Below are 18,056 nucleotides of genomic sequence, written 5' to 3'. Positions count from 1 at the left end.
ATACTCCTGGTCTGTTCAGTCATTTAAATTAGGCTCAGAACAAGTATTCACACTACTCTGAGCTGGGGCCCTCTTTAAACATTGCATGTGCTGCTATAGTGTAAACAATATTTTACACTTGTACTTCGTTATTTAGCACCTCTCCTCAGGGTAATAAAACCTGATGCCTAACAAATGTAGTTCAGTTCTAAAAACAACAGTGAAAAATGGTGATTTTAAAAAGCATAAGTAAATTAGAAAACAAAGATTAATTTCCTCAGCCACAATAAGGAAAGGACGAGTTAACAACAAAAGGTGTTGTGTTTTTTAAGTGTGTTAATGTGTACATCCGTCTTTATTCGTAATACCTCTGGATATATTCTCCAAATCTGGGTTTCATGGTGGCAGATTGAAATGCTGACAAATTCATTTCAATCTTCCTAGTTTTATACTGTCTGTGGACCGTTGTTGCATGTTATCATCCTGTCCCACCCTTTCATCTCTGCACTTTCTCTGCAAAAATAAAGGAAAGCAAGTTAGAGAAGTCAGAAGTCTAGTTTGGTAGACAGTAAACACAGTGAGGATTATTTTAGGGGCTGGTCTAAGGTAAACATCATTTTGCAATCAGGTGCTATTGGAAAAATAAATATTGACACTTTTTGTTTATTTAAATATCATTGCATTTGCATGTGATAGGTTGGTTTGTTGGAAGAAGTGCATGTACTAATCAACAAGTTGATCATGATCAGGAAACACAAAATGTCGATTGTCATCGTTAGTTCCTCTCTTCCTTTTTACATGCTGAGGTAAATCATTAAAGCAGTATGAGCCATTTTTAAATAATGTTTGTCAAAACTTACAGTAATTTTAATGTTAATCAGCTGAAACTGGCAGAATGCAACTATATAATTTAGTTTGAAGATAGCTCAAAAGTATAAAGAGTTGCAGACTAAAATAAAGGCAAAATATATGATCAAAACACATTTTTACATAAATGGCTGCTTGTGTACATATTTGTTCAAGGACTAAACATGCTAAAATATCTGTCTTAATATTTTATGATATCAGAATGTCGTTGTTTCTCCAATTCAAATAGTAGGATGTTACAGTCTAGTTATGGTATTAAAAAATAAAAGGTTTATAAATATTTACTCAAAGGCCAGTTTTTTACTCGGTGGTTAAAACTTTGTACAACATCTTCATACACAGCTCTCATTGATCACTGATGGTATTTTTGGAGCTGCATTTTAACCTTATAAGGAAAGTGAAACCCTGACAGCTGATGGCCTTGTTAGTGAACACTGTGATGAACAGAGTCAAATGCACTTCAGCTCTGCCACAAACAAGATTCCTGCTGTTTATTTATTCACACTGCAGGTGTTTGCACTTCAGTAAAGACATCCAAACACAAACAAGGCTAAGAGGTAACCTTAAAAAAATTACATTAGTGTGGTTCTAAGTGATTTGCAGGGTGTGCTCATTGTGTTCAAGTTAATCTGTTTTTCTCAAAGTCTTTACAGAGTGGCTTCAATCAAAAGTCCACACAGTTTCCATTAGCAGCTTAAGGCAGAAGGTTTTTGTCTGGACAATGTTTAAACTGAATACAACTACGTATGTGCAATATTACCGTAAATAGCTGTTCCACCTTAAATACTTTCACCTGGCTGCTCTAAACTGTTATATGTACTGGATGTGTATTTTGTAAATTGTGTCATTTCTATATTTTTGTTTATGCATGCTTCTTGAGTGATATTAAGCTATCTTTGGCTCTTTGTTGTAACAATTGTACATTTCCCTTCGGTGCGACGAATAAAGGTATTCTGATTCAGATTATTATTTTACAGGATTCTGTGAATAATGTAATATTTTCTGATACACATTAAGTTTGTAGTAATTTAATATAAATGATTTTGAAATGGACAATTATGCCCAAATACTTTTACTTAAGTATATATCTTGATGCCAATCCTTTTTAAATTGTATTAAGTAAGATTTTGAATCCATGAGTTCTGCTTGTAACAAGTAACATTTAAAATTTGGTATCAAAAGAGTACTTCTTCCACCTCTGTCAATAAGAGATGTGGCAACAAAATCAGTCATTTATTTTCTTTCTCCTCCTCACGTTATTGAACCGATGGTGCTGAAGTGCAGAGGTGGAAGAAGTATTCAGATGCTTTACTTGAGTAAAAGTACCAATACATTATTATCAATATACTTCATTACAGGTAAAAATCCTGCATTAAAAGTCTTACTTGAGTAAAAGTACAAAAGTATTATCAACTAAATGTAGGCTACTTAAAGTACAACAAGTACAAGTATCATTGTGCACAAAATGCCTTTATGTGTGTCAATAACTATTTATACAAGTGACATTTGTAGATAATACAAATCTTAAATTGTATTTTAGTACAGTAAATGTAGTTAGTTACTTCCCACCTCTATTGAAGAGGTCCAACCCTCCGGGTACAGCCAGTCCCTCCTGAACACACTTTGGCAACTCAGTCGATTATTGTTCCTGCGCAGCCGAAGATGACTTCTCCAGTCACCAAAGCAATGATAGAGTCCTACGCGCTCATGGTCATGGTAATGGGCTCGTTTTTCGTCTATTTCTGCGGGATGGTCTGGGCTTTTTGCAACCCGAAACTGAGCGGAGCAGAGGAGGAGTGTGTGGCCGGGAAACAAGCAGCGGAACCCGGGGACGACTGTTGGTTTAATGCTCCAAATCCTCCGGAGAGGAATTTCAGGTGCGTCTGTACGCATCTGCCGGCACCGCCGTACACCGCAGAGGGGCTCACACAGACCACTTATGTCAACTTTTGGGATGATACCGATAGTCTGATGTCAGACTGCAATGCATTTTGCCGTGAGGATCATGGCATTAACAACCACATTGGACACAGTCCCTCCTGGACAGCAAAGGATAGACAGATTGTGACCTAGCCTACCATCCATGACTGCACACGTGTCATTTTCCTCATATGTTATAGCGCTTTATGGAATGAATTGACTTGCAAGAAGTTGGACAAGAACAGGCAAAAGTGAGTTTATTGTTAAACCATCACAACATGTATAATTCTTTGTCCATAACAGACATTTCATTTCATGCTTAGAGTCACTGTATCTTGTTGATTTGAACTGTAAATTCAGTCTTGTATGTAGCAGTGTCAGGCAAAGGACAAAGCTATTTCTGTTAGCGTACATGCTGGTCCCAAATCACCAGACCGAAATACAATAGTCTCCATCCCAGAATCGTGTCATCCTGTAAGCACCATGATGATCCAGGTCCTGCAGGACAGCTGTGAACTTTCCAGGATTATTTTTGTTTCCCTTTTAGTTTCTTTCTTACTTCACTTTCTAGATGCAGCAGTTGCTCATACAATGCCTCAGATGTTTCCAAATCAATATCCATCTGCAGAGGGGAACAGACAACACTCAACATTAACTATTTTACAAGATTGTTTTAAATTAAATGTACTGTATAGTATTCTTTGCCATACCTTGCGTGGCTGTATGTAGTTGTTGCCTAGCCCAGATGTTGAGCTGTGGTACTTAGCTTGAGGGTCCAGTGATTCAGGCTTTTGCTTAAAGAGCCAGAACTACAAGAAAGAGCAGCAATCATGATTTAATTTTTACACAATTGTGCATGAAATCAGAAATATTTGATTGACCTACCAGGGCTTCAGATCCATTATAAGGGTTCAGGGTGATGTTGTTGCAGAACATCCTTATCTGAGATCACGAAAGAAAAATGCATTCAGAAACAACCAAAATCATTTCTGATGTGTGTGTCTGACATTTTACTGTCAGAGATGCACTCACAAGCCAAAAGACAGGCATGAGCAGGGTCCAGAGGAAAGCTGGGAATGAGGGCAGGATACCGTAGGTCATATTGGTCATCACGAAACCAGGACAAATTACAGATGAGTATAAACCCTGCAGAGCCGAATGAACACATGATCACATTTATAGACATCATTGGAGTTAAAAGAAAAAAGTTAATTTTGCAGGTATGGGTACACAGCATGTGAGGTGTGTTTCTGAGTCGACCTGTTTGTTGTGGTGTGTGTTGAGCGCGAGGCTGAGCAGGTCCGAGGCATATTTGGAGGAGCTGTAAGGTTGTGTGCCTCTCTGGTGCTGAATGTCTTCGAGGTTAAAAGCCGGGCGGTGAGCGTTACTTGAGGAGGTCCAGATCAGCTGGGATGTGTGGCCGGCATCACACAGAACTGGTTCCAGCTCCCTGATCTGGACATAGAAAAACAACATTATAATAATCATCAAAAAATACATCTTAGCAATTCATTGATGCTCAATTTCAGCCAGGTAATACTATTTCATGAAACAATGAGGAACTTCTTCATTGTTTCCCCAGCAGTTTGTCTTGAAACAAGGCAGAATGAACAAAAATGTGTGTGGGAAACAGATGATATTACTGTATCTTACTAATATCTCTTACAATGCAATTTACACACCTTTATGTTAAACTAAGATTGTAGAAGCAAATTCCTTATCATTTGTCCCTCCATTCGGAATTTAGTTTATTATATTTTTTGTGCTTTAGGTTTAGTAAATTGTTGTAGGCCCCAGGACGAGCGGTCACATATGTTTATTTTACAAAACCCTTTTTGTATGTTTCTAACCATAGCAAGCTATTTGAGCTGATGTGTAAATCATACTTACAATGTTGTTCAAATATATCTATCATCTTTGTTAAGACTACAATATAAAAGTGTGTGTAACTGTATAGGCCTCAAGAAATTAGTACATAACACTTCTTTAAAAAATATATACTAGAGATTTTAAGTTGCAACGACAATGGCATCTCCTTTCGTATCTAGTATCACTAAAGTCATTTCAGATTCCTTAAACTAATCAGGTAAGTTCAATTCCTCCCAAATTTGGTTAAATGTTTCATAAATACTGTCTCAAAAAATGTATATGTCTCTGAGCTGTAATTAAGAGTTTTTTTAATATAGCTGCAAAGACAGATTTGTATTAGAGAGGAGCTTTGAGGACATTTGTCTGTGATGGAAACTTAATACAAGTCAGAATGAATCTTTAATCTGCTAATGCACAGTAAGCTCGATACGGTCCGCAGCGTCCTCCAGCCCAGGACAGTCCTATTAATATTTAATGAGCATCGTTGCTAAGTGACAGGCGGATCCAGTATCACCTATACTGATCCCATCAAGGGGAAACAGTGAAAGTATTACTGTCAGAAAACTAAAGGAAATCTGGTTTTGTATTAGATTCTTTGTTGTTCAAAACATATACCAGATAATTCAGGAGGCATAAGAATAAGTACTCACTAATAAAAAGTGACCAAAGAGGTTTGTTGCAAAAACTTCCTGCAGGCTGTCAGCGGTGACGCAGTCCTTCTGTGTAAGGATCCCCTGACCTGTCGTAAACATCTTGATGATACCACTGCAAAAAATAACAAAGTTAGAGAAGCTTTGAAAGGCAGCATAGCAAAGGTTTTAAATACATTCCTTTTAAATCTTTATATAGACTGGACATTTTAAGCATATAAAGCTAGTTACGCAGCTTATCAATTTGGAGAATCTTTAAAAGTAAAAAGTACCTGGAGAAAAGACCTTTGAAAAATGCATGTACATCGAATTGTGGGTTTGGCATGATGCCTGCATTCAGGTAGACGCAGTCCAGCCGGTTATACCTGCAGGAGACAATTCACACACATTTCTGAAACACACATATAGCATATTGTCTATGGATGAACATGTGCTATAATGATGTCTTTTTGATTTGAATGTGTATTGTGTACCATGCTGTTGTGTGTATATCTGTTGAAGTAATACTGTAACGATAAAGTAATCTTTGTTGTTGACATAATTGCTTTACTGTCTATGTATTCATTCAGTTTATACAGGCTAATCTTTGCATCCTGGCTGTATTTCTGTTATGAGTGTATTTGCTGCTTCAGAATGCTAAAGGTTGATGGTCCAAATTGAGGCACATTTATATGCAAATGCTTACTTTGTGTGACAGAAAGTATACAAAAACATCTTTCTCAGTCTTAATAAGACCAACATTTATTCTGTCTCTTTTACTGTTGTATTACCTTATCTTTAAGCACCACCAGTATGTTCATTTGTGTGCTTTTATGCAAATCTCCTGAGTGTTTAAGTGACAGATCTATGACCTCCCACCTGAGTTTGACCTCCTGTGCAGCAGCGAGGACGGAGGAGATGCTGCTGGTGTCCATCTGCAGGAGAGCCACCTGAGCTGAGGGGTGAGAGGTCAGCAGGGCGGAGCGAGCAGCCTGAGCCCGCTGCATGTTCCTGCAGGCCAGACACAGCTGGAGGCTCTCAGTGTCCTGCAGGAGCCGCTCACACAGAGCCAGGCCGATGCCACTGCAGGGAGACACACACAATGTAATGAAAAACATATAATGAAGGCATTTACAGATTGCATTTATAAGCAAAATACTTTAATGTACAAAACGATACAGGTTGTTGGGCTAGATATTTCTTGACCAGAGGTTTCAAAAGTTGACATTAAGATCAGTTTCCTACACGTAGGCCTACTACGTAAATATGGTCTTTAATGGTAACAACATTCTTTAAAATAGTTTTCTTTTCAAATAGTTTCTTCAGTAGTATTGTATTTTGCTCCTTTAAAAAAAAAAAAAGTATCTTATTTTTTCTGTGTCTTTGTAGGCACCATTTCCTTGTTTGTGTAAGACCACTTTATAATAATAAAACCGGTTCTGTTTCTGATCAATAACAGCTAAAATTAACTAAAAGACTCATATCATGAATTCATCACACCTAAGATGCCAGACATTACCTATTAGCGCCAGTCACCAACACCACCTTATTCATCTTCTCTTGCACAAACTAGAAACAAAACCGCAAACCAAAAACACAAAATGTACGACGAAATGTTTGTTCAAAAGTTACACAAGCCAACAAGTCCTGTTTTTCCGAGGATGTGGACTCATGCCCTATTACCCCTCCCTATCGATGTGATTGGACACTGCAGCAGCGATCAGCCAATGAGAGGTTGACTCCATGTTGCTCAGCATGAAGCACCGCCCACTCAGCGTCAGATAGGCATGAAGCAATACTTCTTAAAGAGATAGAGTTCCCAGTTTAATTTTTATTTGTGTTTTTTCAACCAATGTACAACATATTTAGAATCATTTTCACTGAAAAGCGTTGAGTACAAATGTGTAATTAAACCAATTGTGAAATCTGTCGGGGTGCCACTACACTTTTACAACTATACATCTGCTCCATAGTCATTTAATTCAAAAAAGAGATAATAAAACATTTAGTGAAAATATTAATTTATCCAATGGGAATCACCAAATGCTTCACATCGATCAAATGTATCCAAAATGCATATCATGGTTAACGTAGACATAAAGATTATTTCACCTCACCCAGAGAGATATGGAGGACTTCCACATAAAAGTTGAAACACATAACGGCAGATATGAGTCTCTTTTATGGAGAAGGTGAGTGGGACAAAGGCCTCTGATAAGAGGGGAGAGCCTGTAAAATACAGCTGAAGTGGCTGAAAAACAACAGTGGTATGCAGTATTAAATTCAAGCTAGTAGATAGTTATACACAGAAGTATGAGGAAATAAGAGAAACGACTCCAGTATACATCAACAAAAGAAAAAACAAACTATAACTAAAATTGCAGATGAGTCTTCGGCTGGTTGCATTTCTACATTTCCTTCACCTTTCTCATTTAAAAAGGAAATACACTTTCTTTGTCAATATAGACGAACCATAAGCAGGCATTCACTTCTTCAACACTCACAACACATTCGGTAGCACCTTCCTAATGACACATACTATTCAAAGGGCCCCATTATGCTACTTTTCAGTTTCCATGCTTTAATGTTCAAAAAGGTCTTTATTTTTCCTATTGTGCCTGTGCTGCAGCACCTCTTTTCACCCTCTGTCTGAAACCAGAGCAGAGTCTGCTCTGATTGGTTAGCTGGCCGACTTGTTGTGATTCGTCAACCACTTGGGGAGATGTCCCGCCCCTTAGCCTGTCAAGTACAATTTGAGTGAACTTTGGGATATTAGCCTTTGCAGCCATTTACATGCAGAAAAACCTATATAACATACTACAGGAAAGGGACATCTCAGAAAAAGCATAACAGGGCCCCTTTAAACCAACATATCAAAACACAGCCTGTGTTCAAGATAAGCATGTTGCAACATCTGATCACCTATCAAATAGTGATATTAGTTTGTGATGAATGCAAAATGATAACAGTTGAAAGTAGAAAAGAACAAATGTTTGGTAGATCCCAAAAGTGAGCGGGAAAGTTACAGAACCACATCAAATATGATGCTCCAAACAAGTCAATTTAAAGAGAATATTAATTTACAAATATAGCGACAAAAGATGAACAGAAAAACACATTTAAACATATAAATATCAATACAAAATATTGTTATTTGAGATTAAGACGTATCTTTTAAACAAACACAGTCATGTACACTTCATGTTCAAATCACAGATGAAAGACTGCAGGGAGATGAGAAACACTGAGATACTTGATGATATTCTCAATGAGTGGAGCTTTAAAACTGAGATGAAATGTTTGAAATGCAACTGTAATGGTTGGCTCCACCTTTCACTCTCTACATTCAAGCAGACTTCCAAAGAAGACACACGTTTTTAAACAGTGTAATCAAACACTGTAACATGGGAAATTTGAAATTATAAAATGAAAGTAATATACATTTTTAAAAGTGCCGAATGTCAATTGCTACATTTGATTTTTGGCTTCATCAACACACCTCACAACCTTGAGAATACTTGTGTGTCTATAAAACATCTTAGCTAACGTGATTGTGCCGATTAAACTCAAACTGAGACACATCAAAAGTCTTTGGTAGTCCATGTTTGTAGAGTCCAAGAAACAGTCGTAGCAGGAGGCTCTCATAGCTCTAACCTGGATTGTGTCTGAATCATGGTTTACTCTTGTCTTGCACCAACACTGTCTTAAACATTGCCCCAGATTAAGGCTGTATATCCAGGAGGGCTCGGTGTATTTCCTGGAAGGAGGGCCTTTCCTTCGTGTTCCTCCTCCAGCAGCTCAGCATGATCTTGTAGAGCGAGTCCGGACACAGCACAGGCTGAGGCAGGTAGATCTGCATGAAGGAGTCAACAAGTTAAGCCACAGATACGCAGATCTTTATATGTATGTGAAATGTTTGGAACAACACTCACCTGTCTTTTTTGGTCCCTGAAAAACTCCCCTGTGTTTTCTATCACCTGCTCGTCAGTGAGCTGAGAGTAGGGTTGCTCCTTGCAGAAGTTCAGTATCTCCCACAGAGTCACCCCGAAGGCCCACACATCACTGGCTGTGGTGAACTTACCCTGCACAACAAAAGGTGGTGATATGTCCATGAGATTGGCAAGAAAAAAGTATTTTTGGTGTGTGATAACAGTCATATCCTTAAAATGTACCCGCACTATTCATGTTACTTTTCATTCTTAAAGAAAACTTGTTTTTCTCACCTCCAACGGGAATGAAGAATCATATATTGGAGACATTTCTTGATAAATGTAAGTAAATGGCCATCTTCAACAACAGAAAACTACACCAACCTTTTGTTTATAAACTCACACACAACTCATGCATTATAGTCCAAATCTTGTTGCTCACTACTTCCCAATCACATGCATGTTTGCTGAACCCAGACTTTTCATTTAACCAGAATTGTGTACATAGTATTATTTAAGCGATAAGGCCAAAAAAACTAGTAAGCATGTGAGTGAATAAATGACTCAATTATTCTGCAGTGTGAGTTTGTAAACAGACGTTGTGATATAGTTTCGCTTTTGTTAAACCGTGTCCCCGTTTCCTTCCTTTATCAAATATATTCTCTGTCTTCAGACTATTCATTCACTGGAGAGCAATGCGAGAAAAACATTTTCCTCAAGAATCAAGGGTAACCAAGGTTGATTGATTGGTAAACAAATGGTCATTTTTGTGGTGAAATATTCCTTTAAGTAGTGGTGCTCACCAGCAGGATGCTCTCCCATGACATCCAGCGTATCGGCAGCACGGCTCGGCCCTGGATGCGGTAGTAGTCCCCACTGTACAGGTTTCTGCTCATGCCAAAGTCAGCGATCTTTATCGTGTAGTTTTTACCAACCAGGCAATTCCGCGTGGCCAAGTCTCGATGGACAAAGTTCAGAGAGGAGAGGTACTTCATCCCCGATGCTATCTGAGCCGCCATATAGCACAGATGACTGAAACTGGAGAAAAAAGAGAGGACACAGGGTTGTGAGTTGTGGATTGAAAAACTGAAAAAAATAGACCAACATATAGAGATCTAGTGTGTTCACCACCACTCACCTGACAGTAGGTGCGTTGCTGAGCAGAGCGAGTTGTCCCTCGGGCTCGTGGCGGGACATAAACTGGTTGAGATCTCCGTTCTCCATGTACTCTGTGATCATACAGAGAGGGTCGCTGTGGATGCACACAGCTAGCAGGCGGATGATGTTGGGATCCTTCAAACGTGACATGATCTTTATCTCCTTCAGGAAATCATTCCTACCAAAAGACAAAAAGTACTGTAAACGACTTACTTCACAAAGAAATACATCCGAATGTTATTACTTCAACATGTTCATTTCAAGATATATTTTCAGTTTCAGTACAGGCTAATCCTGAAATCAATACCTTGCATTTTTGCTGGCGTCTGAACGGAGCATCTTCACAGCCACTAAAACTGGCTGATCCACGGGGATGTCAAATAAAAACTCTTTATTCATGAACTCCTGCATCCCGTCTGCTTCACACAGGTGCACCTGAGAGAAAGAGGAAGCAGAGGAAAGCATCATTTATAACTTGTGCTTTTAAGAGCATCTCGATCTGTCAGAAAACTTGCAGCAAACTGATAAAGGGTTCAAACCTCTCCAAACTGGCCCTCTCCCAGCTTCTCTTTGAACGTGAGCATCTTTCGGGGGAACTCCTCCACTGCAACGTCCTTCCCTGACAGCAGGTCCATAGTCAGCGCAGGGATGGCGTACGTGTTGCTTCCTGTCACACCCTGCAGGTTCACAATGTCGGCCTCTGCATAGTGAGGGGCGCCATCTTGCACTGCAGTCGTTGAGGTGGATTTAGACGCTGCGTTGCTGGTAGAAGCTGGAACACAGCATGGAGCAAGATAATGTTGATAATGTATTTAACCTTCAACATATCAACTGGGGAAACCGCAGACCCTTTAAGCGATATTGATTTTCTAATCTTTGTATAACTTTTTCCAGCAATTTCTTACTGATGACTTTCTATCATTGTTTTGATAAAGATAAGCTGTTAACAGATGGAAAGATTTATCCAGTTTATGTTTGCCATCTTTCCTAATTTTGGGGGCAGGGTTGGTCATTTTGAAGGAGACATACAGAGTTCCTCATATACTTTGTCTAATTACGTTCAACACAATGTGAAAATCAACTGAAACTGTTCCTGTTTTTTTAGATAACATCAATTACATTAGTCAGAATGTTTGAGAATTGGTTTTTATACCAGAATTTAAAGCAAAACTCACCATACACAGCACAACATATACAGTTTAACACTCGACAGGATGAGGTTTATCTGAGTTCAAACGTAAGCAAGCAGTCCCATCTGTCCACCTACCAGACTCCTCTGAGCTCTGAGAAAACTCCGGCAGTTTACATATGATGCGTGAAGGCTCCTGGTAGTCCGGGCCGAGCGGGAAGATACGTTCGTAGGTGGCGTTAGACTCCTCCTCGCTGATTGTGCTCGACTGGTTGTGGTTGTAGGCGAACGTTTCACTCTGTATTGACAAACTAGCAGTTAGTTCATCGTCCAGCATCCGGCGAGAGGCCTAGAATAAAGGATGTGGGGGGTGAAGGAACAGATCTGACCACCTCCCGAAAGAAGATTCAATGGAATTTTGATATATTTTGCATCATCAGTGATTGGCTCACCTTCTCCAACATCTTCTGCCACACCTGCCTCCACAGGATGATGACAATGATGACCAAGAGTATGAGGATGATGGCCACTAAACAGCCAATCAGGATCCGGGTGTTGCTGTCATCAATTTTGTGGGTGGGGTCATCCTCTGGGGAGGGAACAGGAGGAGATACATTATATAATATGCAAGTGAACATTCGGGATCATAATGAACCTTTCAATAAATCAGTCCTTATATACATTTAGTAAGTAAATGTTAAAAGGACTTTTGTGAAACACAGAATATGTGATAAAAATACTGGGTTCATTTATTTAGATGAGCCAAATCATGGACAAGGCTATTTATGAATGCTGAGTGGAAAAGAGACAATGATGGGATTAGTTCCACCTGTGCTTTCCCTGCTGTGACACATTCAAATGCCTGCGGTGATAAAACCTCTATCAAGGCCATTAGGATTTTCATAAAAAATTTAGATTACTATTTAGAAAAGGAAGGTTATCTCCGTTTATTGTATTTTGCAATCGGCCATCTAAACATAAACTATGTAATGTTTTCATTTAATTTAAATGTGGTCCCTTGTTTTTTGTCTTCATACTCTCCTGTGTTTTCAGAATAATAACTTCAGTGCTTATTTGTTATGTCAGCATGTTGTCAACAATATGCCATATTGTTATATTAGCCATGCATGTCACTTAATGTTTAATGAAGGCCTTCATAAAGTGTGTGAGTGTGGAGCGATCACTGACCTGGTAGTATGTTAGGAGGCAGTCCTGTCTTGGTTGTAGTCAGCGTTGTGTTGTACATGGCTGTATCTGAAGGACAGACAATACATGTTTCATCATAGATCTGAAGGCCACACAATGGACCTTAATAATAATATTCTTAGCAATAACATCATAATAAAAATAATAAGTAATACAATATTTTTATACAGAAAATATTTCCAAATACATTTTTATTTTGCATAAGTATATAAACTTAAAGGTGTCAAAGAAGATATATTTATATATAAAGGAAAAATACTTTCTTACTACAGTAACAGATAACACACACAGTATACCTGACTGGAAAGTGATCTCGCTGAACATCATCCAGGCGTCTGCAAAGTAGAACTGGCACTTGATGGCGCTGGCCATGTTATTGAACAGGTTGACGGTGATGAAGCGAGCGCTGGGATTCTTCTCGTCCTCCACGGGGATGAAGGAGAGCGGCGAGGCCTCCCAGTCTGCCTCAGAGCGGAAGAAACACAACAACTGGCGGAAAGCCTTCACGTGCCGCGAGTACATGTTGTTGCAGTGGACCTGACACAAGACAGAAAAGGTGGGAGGAAGGCCAGTAAGGAAGGGGTAAAACAGATTAATAGAGTCAGTCATACAAAAAACTATAAAGAAAGGAACATAAGGGAAGATATGGTCATAACTAGACTCATCTCACAGGATTAAATGGCACTTTATATGTACTCGGGAAAAGGAACAGTGTAAAGTATCAAAACTTCAATCATTTGACATACATCAACTCAAAGAAATGTATACTGTAAAAACCGCTCTGCACATCACAACCATCAGTAAGGCTCTATTTACTTTCTCAGGTGACACAGGGTTTCTTAGGCAAATCTAAAATGTTGATCTACAGTATACATGAATGTCTCTAAGATGTTGAAATGACACGATGTTTCACTCTTGTACAGTAGGTGGCAGTATGCAGCTTAAAGATGTTTGCAATCCGTCATTAAACTTAGAGAAGAAGAAGATAAAGCCACATGTGGGGAGACTTTTACTTCTGATGAAGATGTAAACTTGTATGTTCAGGATCCTCACCTTCATGGTAGTGAAGTTGCGTATGCGGTCAAACTCAAACATGATTTCAACATATCCACTGGGGAAGCTCTCGTTGGTCCAACCCACGTAGTCATAGCCGGGCCAGACATTGTAGACGTGACTGAGTGTGAAGTCATCCAGGCCACACACTCCATCAGTCAGCTGGCCCAAGCCCTCCGTCATACTGAGAAACAAGGGAAGGTTAAAAGAGATGCATAAAATACAACAGTGGGACTAGGTGCATTTACTCAATTACTGTACTTAGTTTTACATTTAAGGTACTCATACTTAGTATTCCATTTTCAGGCTCTCTTCTACTTCACTACTGTCATTCTGGACTCTAAAAAGTTGTGCTTTATCTGTCAGTGTTAGCAATGCTTGGTAATATTGATAGAATATGATGAATCAATGTAGACCCAAAACTATAAAAAGCAACCTTAAATATGTACAGCAGTAACAGGCAACATATACATTTATGCAACAATAATTACTGTATATTTACTGTTTATGTCTATTTTCAAGCTTATTTCAATATTCAGTCATGTGCAATGCCTTTTTTATATAATGCTCTAAATTGAGAAGAATGCTTGGTGCTATCATTTACCACTAGATGGCAGCATTGTAAAACCAATTCCTCACATCTGCTGCTGGCTTTGATGTTGCTATAAAGGCCATTTTATTTTCCCTCTGCCCTGTTGCCACCTCAGAAAGAAGGAGGCCTTATTGTGTTGTGGAGGACTTTATTCACAATGCTATAATGTAAACACTTCTGTCAAAAAAAGTGTGATTCATTTGATATAGTGTCTTAACTTCATAAAGAGGTTGACTCAGTCATTCCTATGAGGTATTGCCTAACTAAGAAAACCACAATGACCCACCAACGCCTGCTGTCTCTTTGCTTTCACCATGGAGACAGGGCATCAACAATGTGAGGGGAAAACGCACTGACGCAGAATGAGAGCAATGATGAAGCAGTGTAGTGGTGTGTGAAATTTGGAAGTATGGAATAATAAAAACACACACACACACACCTGTGGATGACCGCTCCATCATAGACAGAGTCGTTGAGAGACGCAGGATGAATCGGCAAGTTCATCTGTTCTCCTGCTGGAGCGTTGTACGACACGAGACCATCTGTAGAGCAAAGAAAATTGCTAAAATGATATTTACAATGAGTCCATCATTCCCTATGCTGTGCAAGGAAATTACTATGTTGACCCAAAGAAGGTTTTTATTCTTCGAAACCGTGGTGGAAATTATGTTTTTAAAGATATCTACGGCGACATATATTTACAAAACGATGCACAGAGAAAAGGTATACTTTTTCCATTAAAGGTGGGGTAGGTAATTTTGGAGAAACCAGCTCGTGTGCGCTAACATTTTAAAATACACAACCGGAAAAAATCTGCTACTTCCTTACAGAGCCCCTCCTCCAACACACACGAACGTGCACATGACCAATGAGGGCACGAGATAAGTTTGTGCACAGATGGAAGGCTGACAGGCAGGTAGGCCATCCAGTTACTTTAGCCGGGCCCGGCTCAGATGATTGGTCGTGCTTTTTACAGCGCCACGGCTTCCACAGATGAATTTTTTTAATGTATTTATTGTCAATGCATTTAATATATTCATTGCTATCAGGATGTTAAGAGCATTCCTTGGAATATAACAGAAAGTGTTTCTGAAATAAATTACATACCCCACCTTTAAGTGCATGATATACATATACAGAATATGCAAATACGTGATGTTTTCAGACAGTATGAAGAACAGTTGATTAGAGGGCCTGGTGACACTAGTATTGACAATCTGCCCACAAAGCTTCAGCTTTTAGGGAATTAAGACGTCTGCTTTTCTCAAAACTTACGCCACGCTTTTACACCATTGACAGTTTTTGTTCCTTCTCTTCTGCTTTGATTGAAGTTTCATTTTTACCAGGTTTCTATACCCAAAAAAAATCATATGATATTTTCTGTTTCATGTGGTTTTCTGATAATACCTAAAAAGCTACCAAAGTCCTTATTCCTTTGTACTCAAATAAACTTACCAAAGCATGCAACATTTTTGTAATCATCAATCACTTTGTTAATTGCTGAATATCATAATTTTTGTCGGCATGGGTTCATTTCAGCTATAGAGCGCTTTACACACAACGCAACTTTTGGGACCCTATGGGTTATTGTGCTGTTTGTTCAAAAATGTTATCAAAATGCTGTATGTTTCAAATAAATCTCCGTAACTTTAAAAAGGTGATTCAATATGTAGTTAGGAGAAAGATTATTATTGCTTCTATTCATACACTTGTTGTATTTTGTATGTATTCTTATTTTATTTCTTTGTCCTGTGTTATATTGATAAAGTTATGTAAGGCTTATGTTTCTGGGAGATCTAGAAACGAAAGTGTAATGTATAAAGCTGTAAAGGGGATAGAGGATCAGCTGATCCCTTATATCTTTATGGGCTCAAAGGTAAAGACTGGGGCTCAGGTGTCATCTTTGCTCTCCTCCTCCTCCTCACTTATAATCTTTTTAATCTCCTGTCTTTTTATATATTTTCCTTTCCTCCTCTTACCCAGCCATTCACAGCCGTAGAGCTCCACTCTCATGCAGACGTTCATGGAGTGATCGGTGACGGGCATGAAGCGGACGAAGCGAGCGATGATTGGCGGCTCGAGGTCCTTCAGCACGATGTCGTACGCGTTCCTGTTTCCTTCAATCACCTGCAGGAGGACAAACACACCTTGACCTCATGCAGAAGCTCTCTAATGATTAAGAATGAATCATGACCTCCTCATATCATTTAAAGGTAGTGAAGAATTAATGAATCTCTATTGCGACCATAAACACAGTGATACCAGGCAAAAACAATGACAAGCTATAAAAGCATTGGGCGGATGATGAGTATCAGTACACGGTGGCATCTTTATCAGAAGTTTGTTTTAAAGAGTGATATCAAAGCCAGGAAAACTCTTGTTTTACCTCTGACTGATAGGACTCACCTGCTTGCCCTGCCTGTTTCTCCACGAGATCCAGCGGCTTCCATCGCGGCTGTACTTAATCTTGTACATCTGGGAGAACTCGTTTCCGATGCCGCCCGCGTGACGCCCCTGGGTGCCCACGAGGGTGATGAAGTGGAGCGAGCGCAGGTCGATCTGGAGAAACTCCTTCAGGCTGTCTGGCTCCACTGTTATCTCTGGACACCAAGCGCCATCGCCCTCCTCAAAGTCCAACCTGAGAGAAAAGGAGGGTGGATGTTCATATTAGAATTACAGCAGGTGAAGAAAGCTGGAAGACAAATTATGACAGAATGGAGGGGAAAAGGTGAGAGGAAAGTTAAAGTGAGTGCGGTTGTGGATTTCAGGACTTAAAGCCGGTTATGTGTGCGTATGTGTGCATATGTGTGTGCATATGTGTGTGCAGATTAACTTGGGTGGCCTTCAGTGGGTATCAGTATAATGATGTAATACACTTTCCCCATCCATCTGGCTGTGTGTTCCATCTCGACTCACTCTTAAATCCCCGCACGCGCACACACACACACACACACACACACACACACACACACACACACACACACACACACACACACACACACACACACACACACACACACACACACACACACACACACACACACACACACACACACACACACACACACACACACACACACACACACACACACACACACACACACACACACACACACACACACACACACACACACACGCACGCACCCTTAATGATGTGGCTGTAAGTAGAACCACAGTTTGTGGCTTACTGCAAATAAACCTTGAAGGATAAGCCACCCACACTAACTCATTATCAGGTTAAACAAACCATGAAGCACGTGTGTGTGTGTGTGTGTGTGTGTGTGTGTGTGTGTGTGTGTGTGTGTGTGTGTGTGTGTGTGTGTGTGTGTGTGTGTGTGTGTGTGTGTGTGTGTGTGTGTGTGTGTGTGTGTGTGTGTGTGTGTGTGTGTGTGTGGGGGGGGGGGGTCTATACAGTACATATGTGTGTGTTTGTGTGTGTGTAAAACCTACCTGCCATGTCTAGCAGCTGTGGATTCGGACCACTGGCTGGAGGCAGAGATGTCCTCGTCCTGTATCTTCCCTCCAGACATGCCCAGAGGATACCGACACACACCTGAAACACAACAACACGTTTGATTAAAGAGGACATATAACATATATAACATACTACAGGAAAGGGAAAACCCCAAAAAGCATAATAGGGCCTCTTTAAAGAAGAAATAAGGTCAAAACAGTACCCTGATGTTTGTTTAGAAACACCCATCCTGTATTGTAGAGAGGGAAGT

At 39.6% G+C, this 18,056-nt stretch overlaps 2 protein-coding genes across 3 annotated transcripts in view; both read right to left on the bottom strand.

Moving 5' to 3' along the window:
* Window positions 1-2,997: 2,997 nt before the first annotated feature.
* Window positions 2,998-6,943, bottom strand: hsd17b7 (hydroxysteroid (17-beta) dehydrogenase 7). The gene is made up of 9 exons (XM_034081533.1): window positions 6,784-6,943; window positions 6,144-6,347; window positions 5,558-5,650; window positions 5,286-5,400; window positions 4,027-4,221; window positions 3,799-3,912; window positions 3,652-3,708; window positions 3,477-3,575; window positions 2,998-3,388 (listed from the first exon to the last, which is right to left on the bottom strand). The coding sequence occupies exons 1-9, from the start codon at window positions 6,816-6,818 to the stop codon at window positions 3,293-3,295; spliced, it is 1,008 nt and encodes a 335-aa protein (XP_033937424.1). The 5' UTR covers window positions 6,819-6,943; the 3' UTR covers window positions 2,998-3,292.
* Window positions 6,944-7,087: 144 nt separating this feature from the next.
* The window catches only part of ddr2a (discoidin domain receptor tyrosine kinase 2a), a 34,430-nt gene continuing 23,461 nt past the window's right edge, over window positions 7,088-18,056 (bottom strand). Inside the window, exons 3-17 of one of the 2 annotated variants that reach the window (XM_034081709.2) lie at window positions 17,782-17,884; window positions 16,738-16,969; window positions 16,311-16,458; window positions 14,771-14,873; window positions 13,740-13,923; window positions 12,983-13,223; window positions 12,669-12,734; window positions 11,933-12,069; window positions 11,619-11,829; window positions 10,891-11,123; window positions 10,659-10,786; window positions 10,332-10,529; window positions 9,997-10,231; window positions 9,197-9,346; window positions 7,088-9,117 (exon numbers count right to left, since the gene is read on the bottom strand). In XM_034081709.2, the coding sequence (XP_033937600.1) occupies window positions 8,986-9,117; window positions 9,197-9,346; window positions 9,997-10,231; window positions 10,332-10,529; window positions 10,659-10,786; window positions 10,891-11,123; window positions 11,619-11,829; window positions 11,933-12,069; window positions 12,669-12,734; window positions 12,983-13,223; window positions 13,740-13,923; window positions 14,771-14,873; window positions 16,311-16,458; window positions 16,738-16,969; window positions 17,782-17,884 (2,501 nt within the window). In that variant the 3' untranslated portion in view covers window positions 7,088-8,985. The remainder of the gene's footprint in view (window positions 9,118-9,196; window positions 9,347-9,996; window positions 10,232-10,331; window positions 10,530-10,658; window positions 10,787-10,890; window positions 11,124-11,618; window positions 11,830-11,932; window positions 12,070-12,668; window positions 12,735-12,982; window positions 13,224-13,739; window positions 13,924-14,770; window positions 14,874-16,310; window positions 16,459-16,737; window positions 16,970-17,781; window positions 17,885-18,056) is intronic. The other variant, XM_034081710.2, reaches the window with a different exon arrangement.

The sequence above is a fragment of the Pseudochaenichthys georgianus genome, chromosome 4, assembly GCF_902827115.2.
Source record: "Pseudochaenichthys georgianus chromosome 4, fPseGeo1.2, whole genome shotgun sequence".
NCBI classification, from domain to species: Eukaryota; Metazoa; Chordata; class Actinopteri; order Perciformes; family Channichthyidae; genus Pseudochaenichthys; species Pseudochaenichthys georgianus.
The sequence above is the reverse complement of the archived record's forward strand: the minus strand, read 5'-3'. Positions and strand labels throughout refer to the sequence as shown.

What these genes read in the sequence shown, in the direction of transcription:
- hsd17b7 (XM_034081533.1), bottom strand. Translation starts at nt 6,818, where the DNA reads ATGAATAAGGTGGTGTTGGTGACTGGCGCTAATAG. An exon ending in TTCAAAGGTCTTTTCTCCAG is followed by an intron (nt 5,401 to 5,557) that starts GTACTTTTTACT and finishes TATTTTTTGCAG; the next exon opens with TGGTATCATCAAGATGTTTA. An exon ending in ACACACACCACAACAAACAG is followed by an intron (nt 3,913 to 4,026) that starts GTCGACTCAGAA and finishes TCGGCTCTGCAG; the next exon opens with GGTTTATACTCATCTGTAAT.